Consider the following 20990-nt stretch of genomic DNA (forward strand, 5'->3'; position numbering starts at 1 on the left):
CGATCACAAAAATTAAAAAAATATATATATATCTTTAATTTTTTCCCCAAGTTCCCACTTCAGAGGGCTTTATTCAGAACTAAATCAAAGTAACAGTTCCTGATGATTTTTGAAAGAAGGAAACAGCAGCAAGGCAGGTATTTATGATCTTTACATCTCCTCATTTATCACTTTATTTTTTTAAAAATTTAAATTTATTTATTTAAAATATACAAGCAACTCCTGCAGCTCAATTCCAGAAAAATAAACAACCCAATCAAAAAATGGGCCAAAGAACTAAATAGACATTTCTCCAAAGAAGACATACAGATGGCTAACAAACACATGAAAAGATGCTCAACATAACTCATCATCAGAGAAATGCAAATCAAAACCACAATGAGGTACCATTTCATGCCAGTCAGAATGGCTGTGATCCAAAAGTCTAATTTGTTTTAAAGTAGCAGGTTTTATCTTTGAAAGGTAATATTTGGCTACTAAAATGAAAATTAAAGGAATAATAAAGAACTAATTTTAAAAAAGTGATAATAGTAAAAAATTATCTAGGAATTTCTCTGGGCCTGTTGTGGGCAGTGTGGGTCAGTTCAGTGTCAGACAGTCCCTTGTTACAGCTTGTATTTGTTGTCAAGGTCTATCGTTCACCCTCTAATGCAATCTCAGCATTAACTGCAGTTTTAATCTGTTGCACCTGTCACTTCTAGGGTGGTTCCCCTTTATTTTGGCTTCCTCTGTTTAAAAGTCTCTTCAGGGAAAAGGTGGCCACTTATTTAGGTTCACTTTTCAGTTGTTCTGTGGGGAGAAAGGGACACTGGAAACAAATGCTGCTGGTATGTGTGGGGAGTGCTTGAAATGGATGGAATACACTGAGTTTGCCACAGCCCAAGGAAGCGTGTACTTCCTGGGTCCACCCTGCTCAGGCTCCAGGGTGCTCTGCAAGGGCACAGACTCAGATGGGCTGTGCATTTTTTGCCCTTCCCAGGTCCAAGCCACTCAGGCGACCAGGTGCTTGGCGAGCATACTATTCTAGGTAGGCCATGCATCTTATGCACCTCCACAGTCCTGGCCACTTAGTTTCCCATGTGCACAGCAAGGGTACAGTCCCAGGTGTGCTGTATGTCTCCTCTGGAGAGCTGATCTCAGGCTATGACAGTCATGGCAAATGTGAGCCATCCAGGATCCCAGGGAGATGTCATTAACCACTGGCAGCCTGTTCACAGTTTGATGGAAGATGTGGTCTCTGGGGCGGACACTGTAGCAGCCCCTTGCCTTCTGGCACTGGCTGTTAACACCTGTCTCCAGGGAGGGAGGGCCCTAAACAGCAGCTGGCTTACTCTCCTTTGGTATTTGCTAGGGCACAATTCATTGTTCTGTGAGTGCTCCAGGGGTCACTGTGTGGTATTAGAGCCTTTTGCAGGAAAGGTCCTTTTTTTTTTTTTTTTTTTTTGGTCTCTCTGATGATCCCACGGTTTGGGTTGCTACGTCACATTAGCTCCCTCAGATTGTCCTCAGGGCATTCAAGTCCAATCCTTACCCTAAAGACCAATGATGCAGCCCGTGCCTCACTGCCCAGCCCCCATTTGCTGCTGGCAGACACCATCACATGAGCCGCTTCTCTGCAAGTACTTGCAGTTAGGCACATATTCTGTGGGTTTCTTTTTTTTTTTTTTTTCCCCAGTTATGTTGCCTTCTGAGATTCCGAAGCTCCCCACTGACACATCTATGAGAGGGTTTCCTATTGTGTGTAAACTTCTCCTCCTTCACAACTTCTTCCCCAGGACAGGTCTCCATCCCTAGATCCTTTGTCTCTGTTTTGGTCTTTTATATTTTGTCCTACCTTCTTTGGAAGAGATTGTGCTGCTTTTCTGGGTGCCTGGTATCCTCCACCAGCATTCAGAAGTTGTTTTGTGGAAGTTGCTCAACAAATGATCTTTTCGTGAATTTTTTCTGGGAGAAAGTAGTCTCCCCATCATATTCCTCTGCCATACTGGCATTCAAAATAATATGGTGCTTTATGATTCATTTAATTTTTATTTTTTATAGCCTACTTTTACCTTTTGCAAGAACTGAAAAACACTTTATTTTTAAAATAAATTCCTTATTTTTTATGCTTGTGTTTGATATTTTTATGATTTTGTACTTTTGAGAATCTAATTTTATTCTAGCTTTTTAATTTTTGTTTTTTGATATTTCGTTATTAATTTTGCACCTTTGAGAGTCTAATTTTTAGTTCCCACATCCACTTCGGGGTTTGATTATTCACTTTGAGTGCTCTTTTCACTTTTGACTCTCTCTTTTATCCTTTTATACCATCTTCTTCTCCTTTCTCACACTTCTGTTCTTTATATATAAATCTGTCAACCTCTTTAGGTGTTCCTGGCTGTTCTCATTAACCCAGGAGTGTTATTGTTATTTGTGCTGTGTGGCCTGAGAAATCATGATGCTACTGTAAGAGGTTAAATTTGAACCCCAGAGTGGGGAGTAGCCTCAACTGCAGCACTTGGGAACATCAAACAACTCCAGACTCTATGGAAAATTAATAGACAAGAGCCCACCCAAAGGCCTCTATATATACACTGAGACCAAGCTCCACCCAAGCACCAGCAAGCAGGAACTCCCATGCCAATCCTTCAGCAAAACCGGAACACAACAGGAAGGCAGGCAGCCCAAAGCCATACCAAACCCATAGATACTTCAAAACATTACTGGACACAGCACTGCCATTTAGAGAGATGAAATCCAGCTCCATCCAACAGAACCCAGGCACTCATCCCCACTCAGGCAAACTACACAATGCACTGGTCCAACCCCACCTACGGGGGGCAGAGTCCACAATTAAGAGGAATTACAACCTTCCAAACATAAGAAAGGAGACCCCCAAACATAGTAAACTAAATGAAATGAAAAGACATAGAACTATGCAGGTGAAGGAACAAGATAAAAAACCCCCAAACCCAACAAACAAGGAGGTAATAAGGAGTCTACCTTGAGGAGAATTAATAATAATAATAATAGTAAAGATGATCGAAAATCTTGAAAACAAAATGGAGGCATGGGAAATAGACTGGAGGCATGGATTGAAAAGAGTAGGAAATGTTCAAAAAGGACCTAAAAGAATTAAACAATCAACAATGCCATCAGTTCTGTTCAGTTGCTCAGTCATGTCCAACTCTTTGCAACCCCATGGACTGCAGCACAACAGGCCTCCCTGTCCATCACCAACTCCCAGAGTTTACTCAAACTCATGCCCATTGAGCCAGTGATGCCATCCAACCATCTCATCCTCTGTCGTTCCCCTCTCCTTCAATCTTTCCCAGCATCAAGATCTTTTCAAATGACTCAGCTCTTCGCATCAGGTGGCCAAAGTATTGGAGTTTTAGCTTCAACATCAGTCCTTCCAATGAATATTCAAGACTTATTTCCTTTAGGATGGACTGGTTGGATCTCCTTGCCATCCAAGGAATTCTCAAGAGTCTTCTCCAACATCATAGTTCCAAAGCATTGATTCTTCGATGCTCAGCTTTCTTTATAGTCCAACTCTCACATCCATACATGACTACTGGAAAAACCATAGCCTTGACTAGATGGACCATTGTTGGCAAAGTAATGCCTCTACTTTTTAATATGCTGTCTAGCTTGGTCATAAGTTTTCTTCCAAGGCATAAATGTCTTTTAATTTCATGGCTGCAGTCACCATCTGCAGTGATTTTGGAGACCCCCAAAATAAAGTTTGTCACTGTTTCCACTGTTTAGATAAAAAATACATTGGAGGGAACCCACATTAGAGTAAATTAGGCAGAAGACAGGATAAATGAGCTGGAAAATAAAATGGTGGAACTGAAGCAGAGCGGAATAAAGAATAAAAAGAAATGAGGACAGTCTCAGAGACTTCTGGTACAACTTAAGCACCCAAACATTCGAATTATAGGAGTCCCAGAAAACAAAAGGACAGGGCACGAGAAAACATTTGAGGAGATTATAGACAAAAACTTCCCTAAAATGGGGAAGGAAATAGCCACACAAGTCCAGGAAGCAGAGGGTCCCATACAGAGACATGCAAAGACATATTAATAAACTAACAAAAATTAAACACAAAGAACAAATATTAAAAGAAGCAAGGGTAAAGCAACAAAAAACATACAAGGGGATTCCCATAAGGGTAACAGCTATCTTTCAATAAAACTTCAGGCCAGAAGCAATGGCAGGATATACTTAAAGTGATAACAGGAAAAAACCTACAATGAAGAATACTCTATCCAGCAAGGATCTCATTTGTGTTTGAAGGAGAAATCAAAGGCTTTATAGGCAACCAAAAGCTAAGAGAATTAAGCACCACCAAACCAGCTCTTCAACAAATGCTAAAGGAACTTCTCTAGACAGGGAACACAGATAAGACCTATAAAACAAACCCAGAACAATAAAAAATGCTCTAACTAAATGACACAGATTAGCTGAACGGATACAAAAAAAAAAAAAGACACCTACATATATTGTCTGCAAGAGACCCACCTCAAACCTAGGGAAACATATGGACTGAAAGTGAAGGGTTGGAGAAAGGTACTCACTGAAAACGGAGATCAAAAGAAAGCAGGAACAGCAATACTCATAACAGATAAAACTGAATTTAAAGACCATTACAAGAGACAAAGAAGGACACTACATAATGATCAAGGGGTGATTATAGAAGAAGACAAAACAATTATAAATATATATGCACCCAACACAGGAGCACCTCAATGTGAAAGTGTGCAAGTCGCTCAGTCATGTCTGACTCTTTGCAACCCTATAAACTATACAGTCCGTGGAATTCTCCAGGCCAGAATACTGGAGTGGGTAGCCTTTCCTTTCTCCAGGGCATTGTCCCAACCCAGGGATCGAACCCAGGTATCCTGCATTGTAGGCGGATTCTTTACCAGCTGAGCCACAAGGGAAGCCCAAGAATACTTGACTGGGTAGTCTATCCCTTCTCCAGTGGATATTCCTGACCTAGGAATCAAACCAAGGTCTCTTGTATTTCAGGCAGATTCTTTACCAACTGAGCTATCAGGGAAGCCCTGATAATTTAATTTAATGAATATCAAAGGGAAAATTGACAGTAACACATTAGTAGTGTTAGACTTTAATATCCCACTCACACAAACGGACAGATCATCCAGAAGGAAATTAGTAAGAAAACACAAGCTTTAAATGATACATTGGACCAGTTGGATCTAATTTATATCTATATTGCACTTCACGCTAAGATAATAGATTTCACTTTTTTCTCAAGTACACATGGAACATTCTCCAGGATAGATCACATTCTGGGCCACAAATCAAGCCTTGGTAAAATTTAAAAAATTGAAATCATTTCAAGCATCTTTTCTGATCACAACACTCTAAGACTATATATCAACTACAGGGAAAAAAAAATATGAAAAAGAAAAACAGATGGAGGCTAACCAATAAACTTATGAATAAACAACAGATCACAGAAGAAATAAAAAAGGAAATCAAAATATGCCTGGAAAAAAGTGACAATGAAAACACAACGCAAAACCTATGGGATATAGTAAAAGCAGTGCCAAGAGGGACGTTTATAGCAATTCAAGCCTACCTGAAGAAAAAAGAGAAATATCAAATAAACAACCTAATCTTATAGCTAAAGCAACTAGAAATAGAAAAACAAACCAACAACAACAACAACAAAAACCCCAAAGTTAGTAAAAAATAATCATAAAGATCAGAGAAAAAATAAATGAAAGAAATGGAGACTGTAGCAAGGATCACTAAAACTAAAAGCTAGTTCTTTGAAAAGATAAACAAAATAGACTGTTAACCAGATTTATCAAGGAAACAACGGAGAAGACTCAAATCAATAAAATTAGAAATGAAAAAGAAGTTACAAAAGATAATGGAGAAATACAAAGGATCATAAGAGACTACTATGAGCAACTATATCCCAATAAAATGGATGACTTGGAAGAAATGGACAAATTCTTAGAAAAGTATAAACTTCCAAAATGGAACCAGGAAGAAATAGAAAATATGAACAGATGAATCACAAGTATGGAAATTGAAACTGAAATAAAAAAATCTTCCAACAAAGAAAAGCCCAGGGCCAGATAACTTCACAGGTGAATTTTACTAAAAATTTAGGAAAAAAACTAACATTTATCCTGCTCAAATGCTTCCAGAAAATTGCAGAGGAAGGAAACTCCCAAACTCATTATATGAAACGACCATTATTCTGATACTGAAACCAAACATAGATGCCACAAAAAAAGAAAATTACAGGCCAATATCACTGAAGAACATAAATGCAGAAATCCTCAACAAAATTCTAGCAAAAAGAATACAACCACACATTATAAAGATCATACACCATGATCAAGTTGGATTTATCCCAGGTATGCAAGGATTCTTTAATATACACAAATCAATCAGTGTGATACACCATATTAACTAATTAAAAGATAGAACAATATGAAGGCTAAATGGACATGAGTTATAGCAAACTCTGGGAGATAGTGAAGGAACAGGAAGCCTGGCATGCTGCAGTTCATGGGGTCACAGAAAGTCGGACATGACTTAGTGACTGAACAACAACAATCTCAATACATGCACAAAAATCTTTCAATACAATTCAGCACTCATTATTAATAATAAAAACTTCAAAAAATGGCCATAGAAGGAACCTACCTCAACATAATAAGGGCCATATACAATAATCCCGCAGCAAACATTTTCTCAGTGGTGAAAAACTGAAAACATTCCTTCTAAAATCAGGAAAAAAGAAGGATGCCCACTCTCACTACTGTTGTTCAACATAGTTTTGAAAGTCCTAGCTATGGCAATCAGAGAAGAAAAAGAAATAAAGGGAATCCAGAATGGAAAAGAAGTAAAACTCTCACTGTTTGGAGACTACATGATACTATACATAGAAAATCCTGAAGATACTATCACAAAATTACTAGAGCTAATCAGTGAATTTAGCAGTTTCAGGACACAAAATCAATACACAGAAATCAGTTTCATTCCTATACACTAACAATGATAAATCAGAAAGAGAACTTAAGTATTCAATCTTATTTACCATTGCAACAAAAAGAATAAAGTATCTAGGAATAAACCTACCTAAGAAAACAAAAGAGCTGTATACAAAAAATTATAAGACACTGATGAAAGAAATCAAAGATGACAAACGGAGACATATTCTATGTTCCTGGATTGTAAGAATCAATTCTGTGAATATGACTATACTACCAAATGTAATCTACAGATTTAATGAAATCCATATCAAATTGCCAATGGCATTTTTCACAGAACTAGAACAAAAGCTTTTACAATTCATATGGAAATGCAAAGGACCCTGGATAGCCAAAGCCATCTTGAGAAAGAAAAAACAGAGCTGGAGGAATCAACCCTCCTGACTTCAGATTATACTACAAAGTTACAGTCATCAAGACAGTATTATATTGGCACAAAACCAGAAATATAGAACAATGGAATAAGATAGAAAGCCCAGAGATAAACACACACAGCTATGAACATCTTATCTTTGACAAAGGAGGCAAGAATATACAACAGGGAAAGATAGTCACTTCAATAAGTGGTGCTGTGAGAACTGGACAACTATACATAAAAGAATGAAATTAGAATAGTTCCTAATACCATACACAAAGATAAATTCAAAATGGATGAAAGATCCAAATGTAAGACCAAAAACTATAAAGCTCTTAGAGGAAAACATAGGCAGAACACTGTATGACATAAATCACAGCAAGATCCTCTATGACCTACCTCCTAGCGTAATGAAAATAAAAACTGAAATAAATAAATGGGACCTAATTTAACCTAAAAGTTTTGGCAAAGCAAAGGAAACTATAAAAAAGGTGAAAAGAAAACTCTCAGAATGGAAGAAAATAATAGCAAATGAAATAACTGACAAAGAATTAATCTCCAAAATATATAAGTGGCTCTTACAACTCAATACCAGAAAAAACAACCCAAAAAGTGGGCAAAAGACCTAAACAGACATTTTTCCAAAGACATACAGATCACTAGTAATCGTATGAAAAGATGCTCAACATCACTCATTATTAGAGAAATGAAAATCAAAACTACAATTAGATACCACCACACACTGGTCAGAATGACCATCATCAAAAAATCCACAAAAAATAAATGCTAAAGAAGATATGGAGAAAAGGGAACCCTCTTGCAGTTGGTGGGAATGTAAATTAATACAGCCAATAATATGGATGGCAGTATGGAGATTCCTTAAATAACTAGGAATAAAACTACCATATGACCCAGTAATCTCACTACTAGGCATATACCCTGAGGAAATCAAAATTGAAAAACACACACATACCCCAGTGTTCACTGCAGCACTATGTACAAGAACTAGGACATGGAAGCAACCTAGATGTCCACTGAAAGATGAACTGAATAGATAAAGAAGCTGTGTTACATGTACACAATGGAATATTACCCAGCTATTAAAAAAGAATGCATTTGAGTCAGTTCTAATAAGGTGGATGAACCTAGAGCCTGTTATACAGATTGAAGTAAGTCAGAAAAACAAATATCATACAATAATATATATATATTATATTATAATATATATTATAATATATAATATTATATATATATATATATAAAATCTAGAAAGACAGTACCAATGAATCTATTTGCAGGGCAGCAATGGAGATGCAGACATGGCGAACAGACTTGTGGACATGGAGATGGGGACAGGAAGGAGAGAGTGGGTGAACAGAGAGATTAACATGGAAACATATACACTACCATATGTAAAATAGATATCCAATGGGAACTTTCTGTATGACTTAGGGAACTTAAACCAGGGCTCTGTAACAACCTAGAGGGTTGGGATGGTGGAGGTGGGAAGGAGTCAAGGAGGGGACATATGTATACCTATGGCTGATTCACATTGATGTATGGCAGAAATCAACACAGTATTATAAAGCAATTATCCTTCAATTAAAAATAAATATTTTTTAATGTATAAATTCTCTAGAATCACTTCTAGTACATCTACTTAAAATGATACATCTTACTCTGGTAAAATCTATAAGGTACCTTTTTAGAATTCTGTTATATATTGATTTTAATAATTTCCCATCTAGATCATGCCTTTGAACATAAGGACAGTAGTTGTCATATAAGAGATACTTAAGAGGTAAAATATTTATTAATGTATTAGTGAAGCATACTTAGGTATAATACCTCAGGGTGCTTCACATGTTACATACTCAGTACATAACTGCTGATTGGTACCTTGGTAAATGGATTTCCCTGGTGGCTCAGTTGTAAAGAATCTGCCTCCAATGCAGGAGCTGCAGGAGACATGGGTTCAGACCCTGGGTCGAGAAGATTCCCTGGAGGAGGGCATGGCAACCCTTCAGTATTCCTGCCTGTAGAATCCCAAGGATAGAGGAGTCCAGCGGGCTACAGTTCATAGGGTCACAAAGAGTCAGACACAACTAAAGTGTCTTAGCATGCACCTTGGTAAATATGTATCAGTTCGGTTCAGTTCAGTTCAGTTCAATTGCTCAGTCATGTCTGACTCATTGCGACCCCATGAATCGCAGCACGCCGGGCCTCCCTGTCCATCACCAACTCCTGGAGTCTACTCAAACTCATGTCCATCGAGTTGGTGATGCCATCCAGTCATCTCATGCTCTGTCGTCCCCTTCTCCTCCTGCCCCCAATCCCTCCCAGCATCAGGGTCTTTTCCAGTGAGTCAACTCTTCGCATGAGGTGGCCAATGTATTGGAGTTTCAGCTTCAACATCAGTCCTTCCAATGAACACCCAGGACTGATCTTTAGGATGGACTGGTTGGACCTCCTTGCAGTCCAAGGGACTCTCAAGGGTCTTCAACACCACAGTTCAAAAGCATCAATTCTTCGGCACTCAGCCTTCTTCACAGTCCAACTCTCACATCCATACATGACCACTGGAAAAACCATAGCCTTGACTAAACAGACCTTTGTTGACAAAGTAATGTCTCTGCTTTTTAATATGTATAAAGGATTGTATTAAGGGTCAGAGAATGTTGGTGCTTTTAGATCACTGTATGCTTTCTTTTAAAACACTTAGGCTTCTTTCTTTAGAAAAAATGACAAAAGGGTTTTATGTGGTTTTAAATGTCAGTGATTAAAAAGAATGGAATTTAGTTGACAATCTAGGGCAATGTAGGTAAATCATATTTACCATTAAATACAGCCTAATTCCTAATTCATGCTCCTTCTTTAATTTTTCACTGTTTTTCTTCCACTCTTTTTAAGGTTATCTCTTTTAGCATATAAAGCAATTATAAAATGGAAAGACTATGATAGGGGTTCTCATGACTATGTTCTTATGCCACCACTTGCCTCTCAATTTTCTCTAGTGACAGATGTAACTCTGGCTAAGGAGCCACAAGCCAATCTCACAAAGATCCAGTGATGTTGAACTTTTGACGATTCTACTACTGGCCTGCTCCAACTGAGACAAATGTAGGTAAAATTCACCCCAGTAAATAAAATTTTCATGAAGAATTGCTCAAATTCATAGTAACAATTCACCAAATTGTGGCAGAGTCTGTGATAATACTTAAATTATTTTACCCTAAATATATAATAGAATAACTACTAAACCTTAAGCACAGTAGTAGAAAAGATAACTCAATGCACAGCAGAGACTGAATAACTCATTTTGATGCAGAGTAATCTGGAGAGGTAATGTTACATCCAGATTGGTGCTTTCCAATAGAAACTTAATAAGAGTAATAGCTGTAGCTTTTAATTTTTAAAACATTTTAATTACTATAATGCATAATTTAAATTTTTTCCATAGCCACATTTTTAAAAGTAAAAAATGATTAGGATTAATTTTACTGTTATATTACTTGAAGCAAATATATTTAAAATATAATATTCTCACCACTCAAAAATGAATAAATATGTAACTTGATGGATGTATTCACTAACTAGACCCTAGGAATAGGATCTAGTTAGTTAAAACATCTTACAATGTATACAAATATCAAACCACAATGTACATTTTAAATATTTTACCATTTTACTATCAATTATACCTCAATAAAACTGAAAAATATTCAAATATTATTCAATGTGTAATCAAAAAAATACTATGAAATATTTTTGTGTACTAAGCCTTCAAAATTATGTTTGTATTTTACAGTACATCTCAATTTGGATGTTAAAGTTTCAATAATTAAAGTGAAATTTAATCCTACTAAAACAGTAAAGTTGAAACAGAAAATATTTTCAACTGTTTCAGATTCAATTTAAATTAAATTAAAAATTCAGTCTTACATTCACACTAGGCCCATTTCAAGTGCTCAATAGCCATGTAAACTAGTAACCACACTGTTCAGTGTCTCAATCAAGACAAGGTGAAGAGGCCTCTCATAATTGAAAGGGAAATAAAAGGATCAGAATTGTATAGGTAGGTCTAAGAATGCCTGAGGGAACTAAGAAAGAGAAAGTGGCCCTCAGTTGCTGTTTAGAAAGCAGATAAAGCACAACATGGATAGCTTATGCAGGAATAACAATTATTTTAAAATTATCACTTAGCTAAACACCATCTTAACACACTCATTTCCAAAAAAGACTTTCTTACCTCACTGTTAAGTGAAAATGATTATTACAGTCCCCAAGGAAACTTGAGTTATTTCTAATTTGCTATGATGATAGCTATCTCCCTAATATCTGTTCCTTCTTGTCATTTCCCACTGACAACATTTAGTCCAGGGTTCATGTTTCATCATAGAACACCTGTGCTGCTGCAAAAGCTTTCTCACTGGTTTTCTATTCCAGTCTCTACCATCTAATTCAGGCTTCCCAGGTGTCACTAGTGATAAAGAACCTACCTGCCAATGCAGGAGGCATAAGAGATGTGGGTTTGATCCCTGGGTCAGTAAGATCCCCTGGAGAAGGGTATGGCAACACACTCTAGTATTCTCACCTGGAAAACCCCATTGACACAGGAGCCTGGTGGGCACCAGATCATAGGGTCACACAGAGTTGGACATGACTAAAGCAACCTAGCATGCACGCATGCACCATCTAATCCATATTGTACACTTCCATTATATTAACGCTCTAAGATATCATTTTCATGATCTGACTCCTGTATTTAAACACATTCACTGTCTCTCATCTGTGTTCAGAATAAACTCATTATTCTTACCGTTTTATTTTTTTTTTTCACCTGTCAGTCATTTTGGTACCAAATTAAACTTTTCCTGTTTCTCTTCTCCATTTAATCTTTTTCTGTCTCCCATCAACTGTAATCTTTGTAAATGTGAGAGTTGAATATTACTCTTCTCATAGAACCCTTAATATGTTACATTGTATTTTGCACACTGATGCTTAATAAGTATTTATTAACTTGAAATAAATACAGTGGTACCTCCAGTTAATAAATTGCCTTCTCATATGCCTCCTGGATAAGAACATGTAGAGACAAATAAATTTCATACTTACTCATAATTAACTCCTGCTATTCAGCACTGTGTTATATTCATTACATTACTTGGTAAAAATGCCAATGCCAATATATTTTTAACATGATCAATGTGATCAACAGAGTACCTGGAAATAAACCTGTTTTAAGCCATTATATTATTATGCTTCCAATTGGCAAGATTTTTTTAATAAACCAAATGGAGGAGAAGCAGAAAGGAAATAGGATTAAATTAAAACGTGTACAGTTATTTAAAAGGAGTGATGGCAATTTTAAACCATCAACAACAGAAATTTAACTTCATACCTTTAAAGTATAAAAAGGTCCACCATTTTTTTTAGAAAATGGAGTTGAAAGGGAATTATTTGAATGAATTTGTTCAGTGAAATCTTGTGAACCCATGAGAAAAGTTAACATCTGTCCTTTGAAAATTCAATGAGTAGGAAAAAGTATAATGATTTTTTAATTGGACGGAACTTGGTTTAAGGAATTCAGAAAAAGAAATCACAGTATAAATTATCTTCATGTGTAAGTAATTTATTTGATGTTAGCTACTTGTGTGTTCATTCCAATCCTCGACGCACGTTAACTGCCAGATATGCAATATAGTGGTCAATTTAAGAGTCCTTAATGAATTACAATATTTTTAAATGTGCTTTATAAATACAAATATTTCTAAAGCAAAGAGAGAAAACACTGAGTAGACACAATGAAATTCTGAGCACTTCTCTGATTTACAAAAGTATGTCTACTTTTTATCACTAAATGAATAAAACCACTTTAAAAATGTATTTATGTGGATGTGTGTGTGTACCCCCTTACACACAGTACATAAACATTTCAAAGTGACAATTTTTTGGTGCACTTCCAAAGCGCTACAATAAATGTCATCCATAGACATTCACATGCAAACACTACTGGGCTAGTACACTACAGCAAATAAAGAGTTTTAACTGAACTCCTTGGCAAAAACTTCTTAAAAATGGAAATAATGAAACAGAAATCCATTTCTTGTCTGCACAATATAGAAAATAATGTTTTATATCATCTGAGTCATATATATACACAAAGGATTATTTAAGCTCAGAAAATAACTTCTTACTATACACACAACTGCAGTGTACACTCAGCAAATGTTATCAGTGGAAGAAAATGTCTATGTGGAGATCTGAGGAATAGTGGCTAGAAGAGATCTATCCATTAAAAAATAAAAAGTAAGGCATGGCAGGGGCTGGAATGCACATACAAGGATGGGGGAGAAAGTAAACAGAAAGTAACAGAAACCAATTAAAGTGGAAAACAGCAGCTAGTTATGACACAGTAATAAATCATGAAAGTTGGATGAGTGGGAAGGGAGAAGTGAAAAGAATTTATCATCTTCGTTTTAAGCTATATATAGAACTGTCAGTCACTAGCCAAAATCCATTTGGAATGTGCATTTGCTAAAATGCCATGAGTCACAGCAGACTTTGCCAAAACCACCACACAGGGTTGCTCTGAACAACAGTTGTGAAGATATTCCACAAAATCAAAAATGCCATACTCAGGTAAGACAGAAATTTTACACAATATTCAGCTTTAACCTTTCCTTTCAACTCTGGAAAAATGCAATGAGCTCTCCAAACCACAGAGAGGAGGAATCTTTCTCTGCTCCATTATCAGTTTCATGCACAAGTGACTTTGCAGTTACAGCAAAGTCTAATTCTGAAAGAGAGCAAAGATGGTAACAGATTGGTCTAATGAATAGGGATACAGATACACTTGTGAGTAATGTTTCCACTTCTGGCATTAGCCACAGAAATTCCTGGCAGGGAGGAAACAATACAGTGGAAGGAATAGAGATTTCCCCATCCTGCTTCACCCTAACTCTCACAAACCTTATTGTCTAGACAGGAACAGGATCAAATTATCCCAATTTCTTCTTTATAGTAAGGAGGATTGAAGCATGAAAGGATTGTATAAATTCAACAAGATAAGTCAAAGATGTAATATTTTTCCTTTCCTATTAAAAACTGGAAAGGATTAAAAGTCTCAGGTGTGTTAGCTATGTATGTGCATTTATGATCATTTGATAGCTAGGAAACTGAAGCTTAGTGAAACTAATTTATTCAAGGCCACTTATTCAACATGAATTTGACCCTGGGTCTGTTTCATGTCAGGCTTCCCTAGTGGCTCAGACGGTAAAGAAACTGCCTGCAATACAGGAGACCCAGGTTCGAGACCAGGGTCAGGAAGATAACCTGGAGAAGAGAATGGTTACCCAATCCAGTATTCTTGCCATGGAAAATCCCATGGACAGAGGAGACTGGCAGGCTACAGTCCATGAGGTCTCAGAGCCGCACACGAACGAGTAACTAAGCATGCACATGCTGTTTCATGTCAAAGTCCTGGCTGGCAATTTCTAGAAAAACAAACCTTCTCATCATCAAAAGAGACGAGGAAGATAAGTGGTGAGCAGAGTCAACACATTTTTTTGTTACCTTTTTCTCCTTGTTAGTTCTATCTTCAAGAAAATATTTTGTCATTGAATATATTTCTAATGAATTTTTATATATGCCTTCAGCAGCATTTATTCCTCCACTAATAGTAACTCTACAAGAACAAATCATGATATCAGAAGCAAAGGTAATTATGAATTAATGCATTGATCACCGGCAGCTGCAAATATCCAAGAGAAAACTAGACATTTTGTGCCACATGCTAAAAGAACACAACACATGAAACATTCATGGCCCCAAAATCATATTTGCATTCTGACCAAGTCTCTAGATCCAAACACCAAATTAAGGAAATAGAGTGTAGAGGAATGTGACACCACATGGATATAATCGCCAAGACTTAAGATTATGGTAAGCTCTAAATGTGAAATAACTTTTCTTCAGTGAGTTAAATGCAAAGAGACAACAGGGTAATATACAGATTAAAAAGACACTTAAGAGGCTTACTCAGATTCCAACTGTTTAAATGTTAACAACAAATAGCATTTATGAGACAATTATAAGTTGGAATGTTGACAGTATCAAGGAATTACTGCTAACTTTTAAGTATGACAATGGAATTGAAGATTTTTCCAAAAGAGCCCATGCTTTTCAGAACTATATATTGCATATTTATGGTTGAAATTATGTGATACCTTGTATTTATTCCAAAATAATACTGGAAGAGGGTATGAATGGAGATTAGATAAACAAGAATATTCATGAATTGATAATAGCTGAAGTTGGGTGTCATGTATATGAATGTTCATTATGTGTATATTATGCATGTTTGAAAAAAGCACATGCAACATCACTGAAAACATGTTCTAATTTTTCTCAAGGAAAGAAGCATATTATCAAGGAATCATAGAGTTGAAAAGACCTTAGAAACAATCTATTCAAACCACCTCATCTCATAAAGAAAGAAATTAAGGCTCAGATAGGATAAGTGACTTGTTTAAGGTCACACAACCTGCAAGTTCCAGACTCAAGATCAGGATTTAAATCTCCAAACTTGCAGCCCAGGGCTCTGTTCTCCTTCAGACCTACAAGAAATGACTGTATTTAAGCATTCAGTCCAGAATATTCCCAAAACTGAGTGTCATCAATAAAAGTAAGCCATGTGGCAAGGAATGAACAGAGTTTAGTTCATACCAAAAATGAGCTGCCAGTCACTGTGATAAGATCTGTTTCTTTCTGAGACCCATGGTTTCCTGCTGGGTTGGAGAATCCAAACTGGGTTTCTTCCTCCTGTGCAAAGAAGTCAGAGTCAGGATGTACATTCCATTCCGTTTTGGTTGGTGGCAGTAGTTCTGAGACACTGTTTTCACAAAGGGTGCTTGAAGGAGTCAGAGCATCTGTGTCTACTGTTAGCTTACTGCTAGGGATCAAAGCCTGGGGCTCTTGACTCGAGTTTTTGACAGCCAAAGAGCTCAGAGATGCCAACGGCCCCGCACTTAGACTTGAGACATCATCCATATCTAAGGGACCCTGCTGAAAACCTGCTGCTGTCGTTCCAAAGAAGAGTGAGGTATCCAAACTTTGAGGAAGGTCACTGGTGGCCATCAAGGCCTGAGGGTCCACTGCCTGCCCTAAGGAATTATTATTATTAGCAGGGAGGTTTCCTGCCAGAGTGGAGTTCACAGAAGCCACATCAATAGTCAAGATGCCAGAGTTCACCAATGCCGTGTCCAGTACTGCAGCAGAACTATTACCAGGCACATCAGACAAGAGAGACACAAGCTCAGCATCACTGAGGTCACTCTGCCCCTGGCTGGTAAGTTCACTGCTGGGTGTAAGAGAATTTGCAGCTTCCAGCTGAGCTAAGAGATCCTGGCGCAGGTTGTGCCTTTTGGCCATGTGGGTCTTCATGCTGTGCTTGGATGTGAAGAGTTTATTACAAGTGGCGACTGGGCATCGGCTTTTCCAAGTGTCCACATCCTGCAAGTGTTTCTTGGAGTGAATGTAGAGACTACTGCGAGCAGAGAACCTGGCACAGCAACCTTCCACTGGGCACACAAAAGGCTTCGTGCCCAGGTGGGTTATGCTGTGGCCTTTCAGATGTTCAGCCCTTGTGAAAGATTTCCCACACCCTTCCACCGGGCACATGAACCTCCGGTCGTCGTCGTGCTTCCGTTTGTGCCTTAGGAGTTTGGACATGCTAGTGAAGTTCCAGCCACAGCCCTCAAAGTCACAAAGGAATGGTCTCTCACCAGTGTGGCTCCGAAGGTGAATTTTCAGCCTACAAGCCTTGTCATACTGTTTACTGCAGCCAGGAAAGGAACAGGAAAAGAGTTCCTGTTCCCTGAAGTGGGCGCGGTTATGGGAAAACAGGGCACTCACTGTGATAAATGTCTTCTTGCAGCTGGAAAACGCACACTGGTAGGGCCTCTCAGGCTCGAAGTGACTGCGCTGGTGGGCGCTGAGTTTGGCCTGCGTGGGGAAGGTCTCCTCACACACCTCACATTTGAATGAGTTCTCCTGCTCATGGCCCTTCATGTGTGCTTTGAGGTTATACACGGTGGTGAAGCTCTTGCCACAGCCCTCTGCTGGGCAGCCAAAGGGCCTCAGTTTGTCGTGTGACTGCAGATGCCTCTTGAGCTTGTAGGAGGTGGTGAAGGTCCACCCGCAACCACCCAGGGGGCACTTGAAGGGCCGCTGGCCCTGGCTGCTGCTGTGTGTCAGCAGGTGCACCTTCAGCTGGTGCTTCTTGGCGAAGGTTTGTCCGCACTGCACCTCAGGACACAGGTACAGCAACACGCCCTGGCCCGGGCCTGGCGGCCCGCGGGGGCTCTCAACAGCCGCGGGGCCCTCTGCCTCCTCCTTGGGCGCTGGGGCAGGCGCAGGTTCTGCCCGCTCTGCCAGCAGGAGGTCAGGCGGCAGCTCGGGACAGTCTCCAGGCTGTGCGGCGTGAGGGATCCCAGCTTGCGGGGCGATCAGACCCCCAGGCTGCGGTGGGGGCGTGGCTAGAGTGAGGACGCCGTTCTCCAAGCGCAACAGCAGGTTCTGGTTGTGAATGGTGACAGTGCCTGCGAAGGCCGTGGCAGGGCCCAGGCCTGGAGCGGGGATCGGGGCCAGGGCCGGGACTGGAGCAGGGATAGCCGACAGGCAGCTGGGGCCCAGCAGAGGGCGGCCCTCGGGGTTCGCGCCGCTTTCGCCCCCCAGGAGCCTTGGGCCCAGCCCGGCCTCCTCCCTCCACACGGGCCCTGTGGCCTGGCCAGCGCCCGCGGTATCTACGTCTCCACCCACCGGGTCCAGCAGCACCAGGAAGAAGTCATCGCCGCCGCTCCCGCCGCCGCTGCCACAGCCGCTAGCGTGATCCGGCCTCAGCGCCAACGGGCTCAGGCCCGGGCCTGGGCACGAAGAAGCCGCGCTGGCCTCCTCACGCCGCCGCCCGGGCCCGCCATCTTGGGGGCCCCGAAGCAGCAGGAGGCGGCGCGCCGGAGCCTGACTGGCCCGCAGGTCAGGACCTCCGCGGATCCGGCCGCCGCCCTCGGGGCTGCCAGCCCCGCCGCTTTGTCGTATCCCGCGAGCCGGGAGCAGCCTCGGGATTTCCATCTCTGCGTCGGTGAAGCTCCACTGGAACCAGAGCCGCGGAGGAGGCGCGATCCCGCCCCCTGCCGCGGGCCCGAACACGTTCCTGAAAGAGAAAAAAAAAAATGTGCACTGCGCAGAAACTGGCCCTATCAGATATTAAAACGTGTTTAACGCCACCGTGATTTAAATATTCTTGTACAGGGTCTCTAGAACAGAATAAAACGCCCAGGGGCAGAAACTCGTATACGTAAATAAGTTCCACTGTTAATATTAGTAGGAAATCAAGGAAGTCTTCAGAGATACTTCAGTAAAAAGTACTGGAATTAATACCTTACGCATCTATCTACTAAATGGCAGCATAAACCGGAACCTCATGGTATATACCAAAATAAACACGTACACCCCAGTCCCTCCCAGTGCTAAGCATGGCAGTTAGTACTTACCATGTGTTAAACACTGTGTATTGGCTGGCTGGATTGATAGGTGACAGAAAATTCCTGAGAGAATACACTATGGAAAAGGATGTCTTTTTAAAAAATGTCCTAGAGACTTCCATATTCAGAACTGTCTTGAGCAATGTCCTCAGGAAAATTTGTCCCATAGTTAAATTTTTCGTCCTGCTGGTGCAGAGACTATAATGAGTAAGAGGTAGGGTCAAAGCAGATTAGCACTGTTGAGCCTAGCAATGCAAGGCCTGGAGGATGAAGTAGTTAATATTGAAATCTGGAAGACCCAACCTACTCCTGGGTTCTCCCTATAAGGTGCACAACCTAAACCAACTCTTTGCTCTTCCATCTTGGGGTACACCACGCTAAATTTCATGTCCAATCTCACAGCATGATGAGGACACTCCTCAGCTTACTCTAGACTCTCCAGTACGTGGAGGTCTCTGGACAGCAGTACTGGTGAAATGTGATAAGGTTAAACCCTAAGTTACTGTAGTGGACTCTCCTGAGAAAAAGGCACAGATGCCTTTTGCCTGCCCAGAAGCCTCGGTGTGCCTGCTTGCATTTAAGTGTGGTGGCCTAGTTTCACTGTAATGGATTTGGCCTGTGATGCCTAATGATCTTTTTAATGTTGATGACGATCCTCCAATTTGTCAGTCACCAGTGAGTTGGGCATTGATATAAATATAGGGTGAATTACCTGGCAAGAGAAAGGTTTCAAGTGCTGACTAGATTATGGGATACTTATAGTTTAAATGGGCTTCCCTGGTGGCTTAGTGGTAAAGAATCCTCCTAGCAATGCAGTAGAAACGGGTCCATGCCAGGGTCGAGAAGATTCCCTGGAGAAGGAAATGGTAACCCTCTCCAGTACTCTTACCAGAGAAATTCCATGGACAGAAGAGCCTGGCCAGCTATAGTCCATGGGGTCCCAAAAGAGTCGGACATTTTTAGTGATTAAATGACAGTTTAAATAATCCCTTCTTTTGCCTCTTTAATGATAATGGACACTTGCTGTTCTCTTGATTAAAAGATCAAGTTTTTCATCCATAACAGTTCAAACCTCATCAAAAATTCTACATCACACATTTTTCTTTCTATTATGTTTTTGGAGAAAACATTTATTTTTTCAAATCTGAGGCACAGAGAATTGCATATAACATATCTGCCAGGTTTAGATAATGCCAGGGAGTTCAGTTCAGTCACTCAGTCATGTCTGACTCTTTGCGACCCCATGAATCGCAGCACGTCAGGCCTCCCTGTCCATCACCAACACCCGGAGTTCACTCAGACTCGTGTCCATCGAGTCAGTGATGCCATCCAGCCATCTCATCCTCTGTCATCCTCTTCTTCTCCTGCCCTCAATCCCTCCCAGCATCAAAGTCTTTTCCAATGAGTCAGCTCTTCACATGAGGTGGCCAAAGTACTGGAGTTTCAGCTTTAGCATCATTCCTTCCAAAGAAATCCCAGGGCTGATCTCCTTCAGAATGGACTGGTTGGATCTCCTTGCAGTCCAAGGGACTCTCAAGAGTCTTCTCCAACACCACAGTTCAAATGCATCAATTCTTCGGTGCTCAGCCTTCTTCACAGTCCAACTCTCTCATCCATACATGACTACTGGAAAAACCATAGCCTTGACTAGACGGACCTTAGTCGGCAAAGTAATGTCTCTGCTTTTGAATATACTATCTAAGTTGGTCATAACTTTTCTTCCAAGGAGTAAGTGTCTTTTAATTTCATGGCTGCAGTCACCATCTGCAGTGATTTTGGAGCCCCCAAAAATAAAGTCTGATACTGTTTCCACTGTTTTTCCATCTATTTCCCATGGAGTGATGGGACTGGATGCCATGATCTTCGTTTTCTGAATGTTGAGCTTTAAGCCAACTTTTTCACTCTCTTCTTTCACTTTCCTCAGGAGGCTTTTTAGTTCCTCTTCCCTTTCTGCCATAAGGGTGGTGTCATCTGTATATCTGAGGTTATTGATATTTCTCCCGGCAATCTTAATTGCAGCTTGTGTTTCTTCCAGTCCAGCGTTTCTCATGATGTACTCTGCATATA

General features: G+C 40.0%; 1 protein-coding gene across 1 annotated transcript; it reads right to left on the reverse strand.

Annotated features, from left to right (window-relative positions):
- Positions 1 to 16013: 16013 nt before the first annotated feature.
- Positions 16014 to 18580, reverse strand: LOC138930986 (zinc finger X-linked protein ZXDB-like). The gene has a single exon (XM_070291538.1). The coding sequence runs from the start codon at positions 18508 to 18510 to the stop codon at positions 16102 to 16104; it is 2409 nt and encodes an 802-aa protein (XP_070147639.1). The 5' UTR covers positions 18511 to 18580; the 3' UTR covers positions 16014 to 16101.
- Positions 18581 to 20990: the final 2410 nt, after the last annotated feature.

The sequence above is a fragment of the Ovis canadensis genome, chromosome X (genome assembly GCF_042477335.2).
Source record: "Ovis canadensis isolate MfBH-ARS-UI-01 breed Bighorn chromosome X, ARS-UI_OviCan_v2, whole genome shotgun sequence".
Classification (NCBI taxonomy): Eukaryota; Metazoa; Chordata; class Mammalia; order Artiodactyla; family Bovidae; genus Ovis; species Ovis canadensis.

Excerpts from the sequence above, each read along its gene's own strand:
- LOC138930986 (XM_070291538.1), bottom strand. The coding sequence starts at position 18,510 with ATGGAAATCCCGAGGCTGCTCCCGGCTCGCGGGATACGACAAAGCGGC.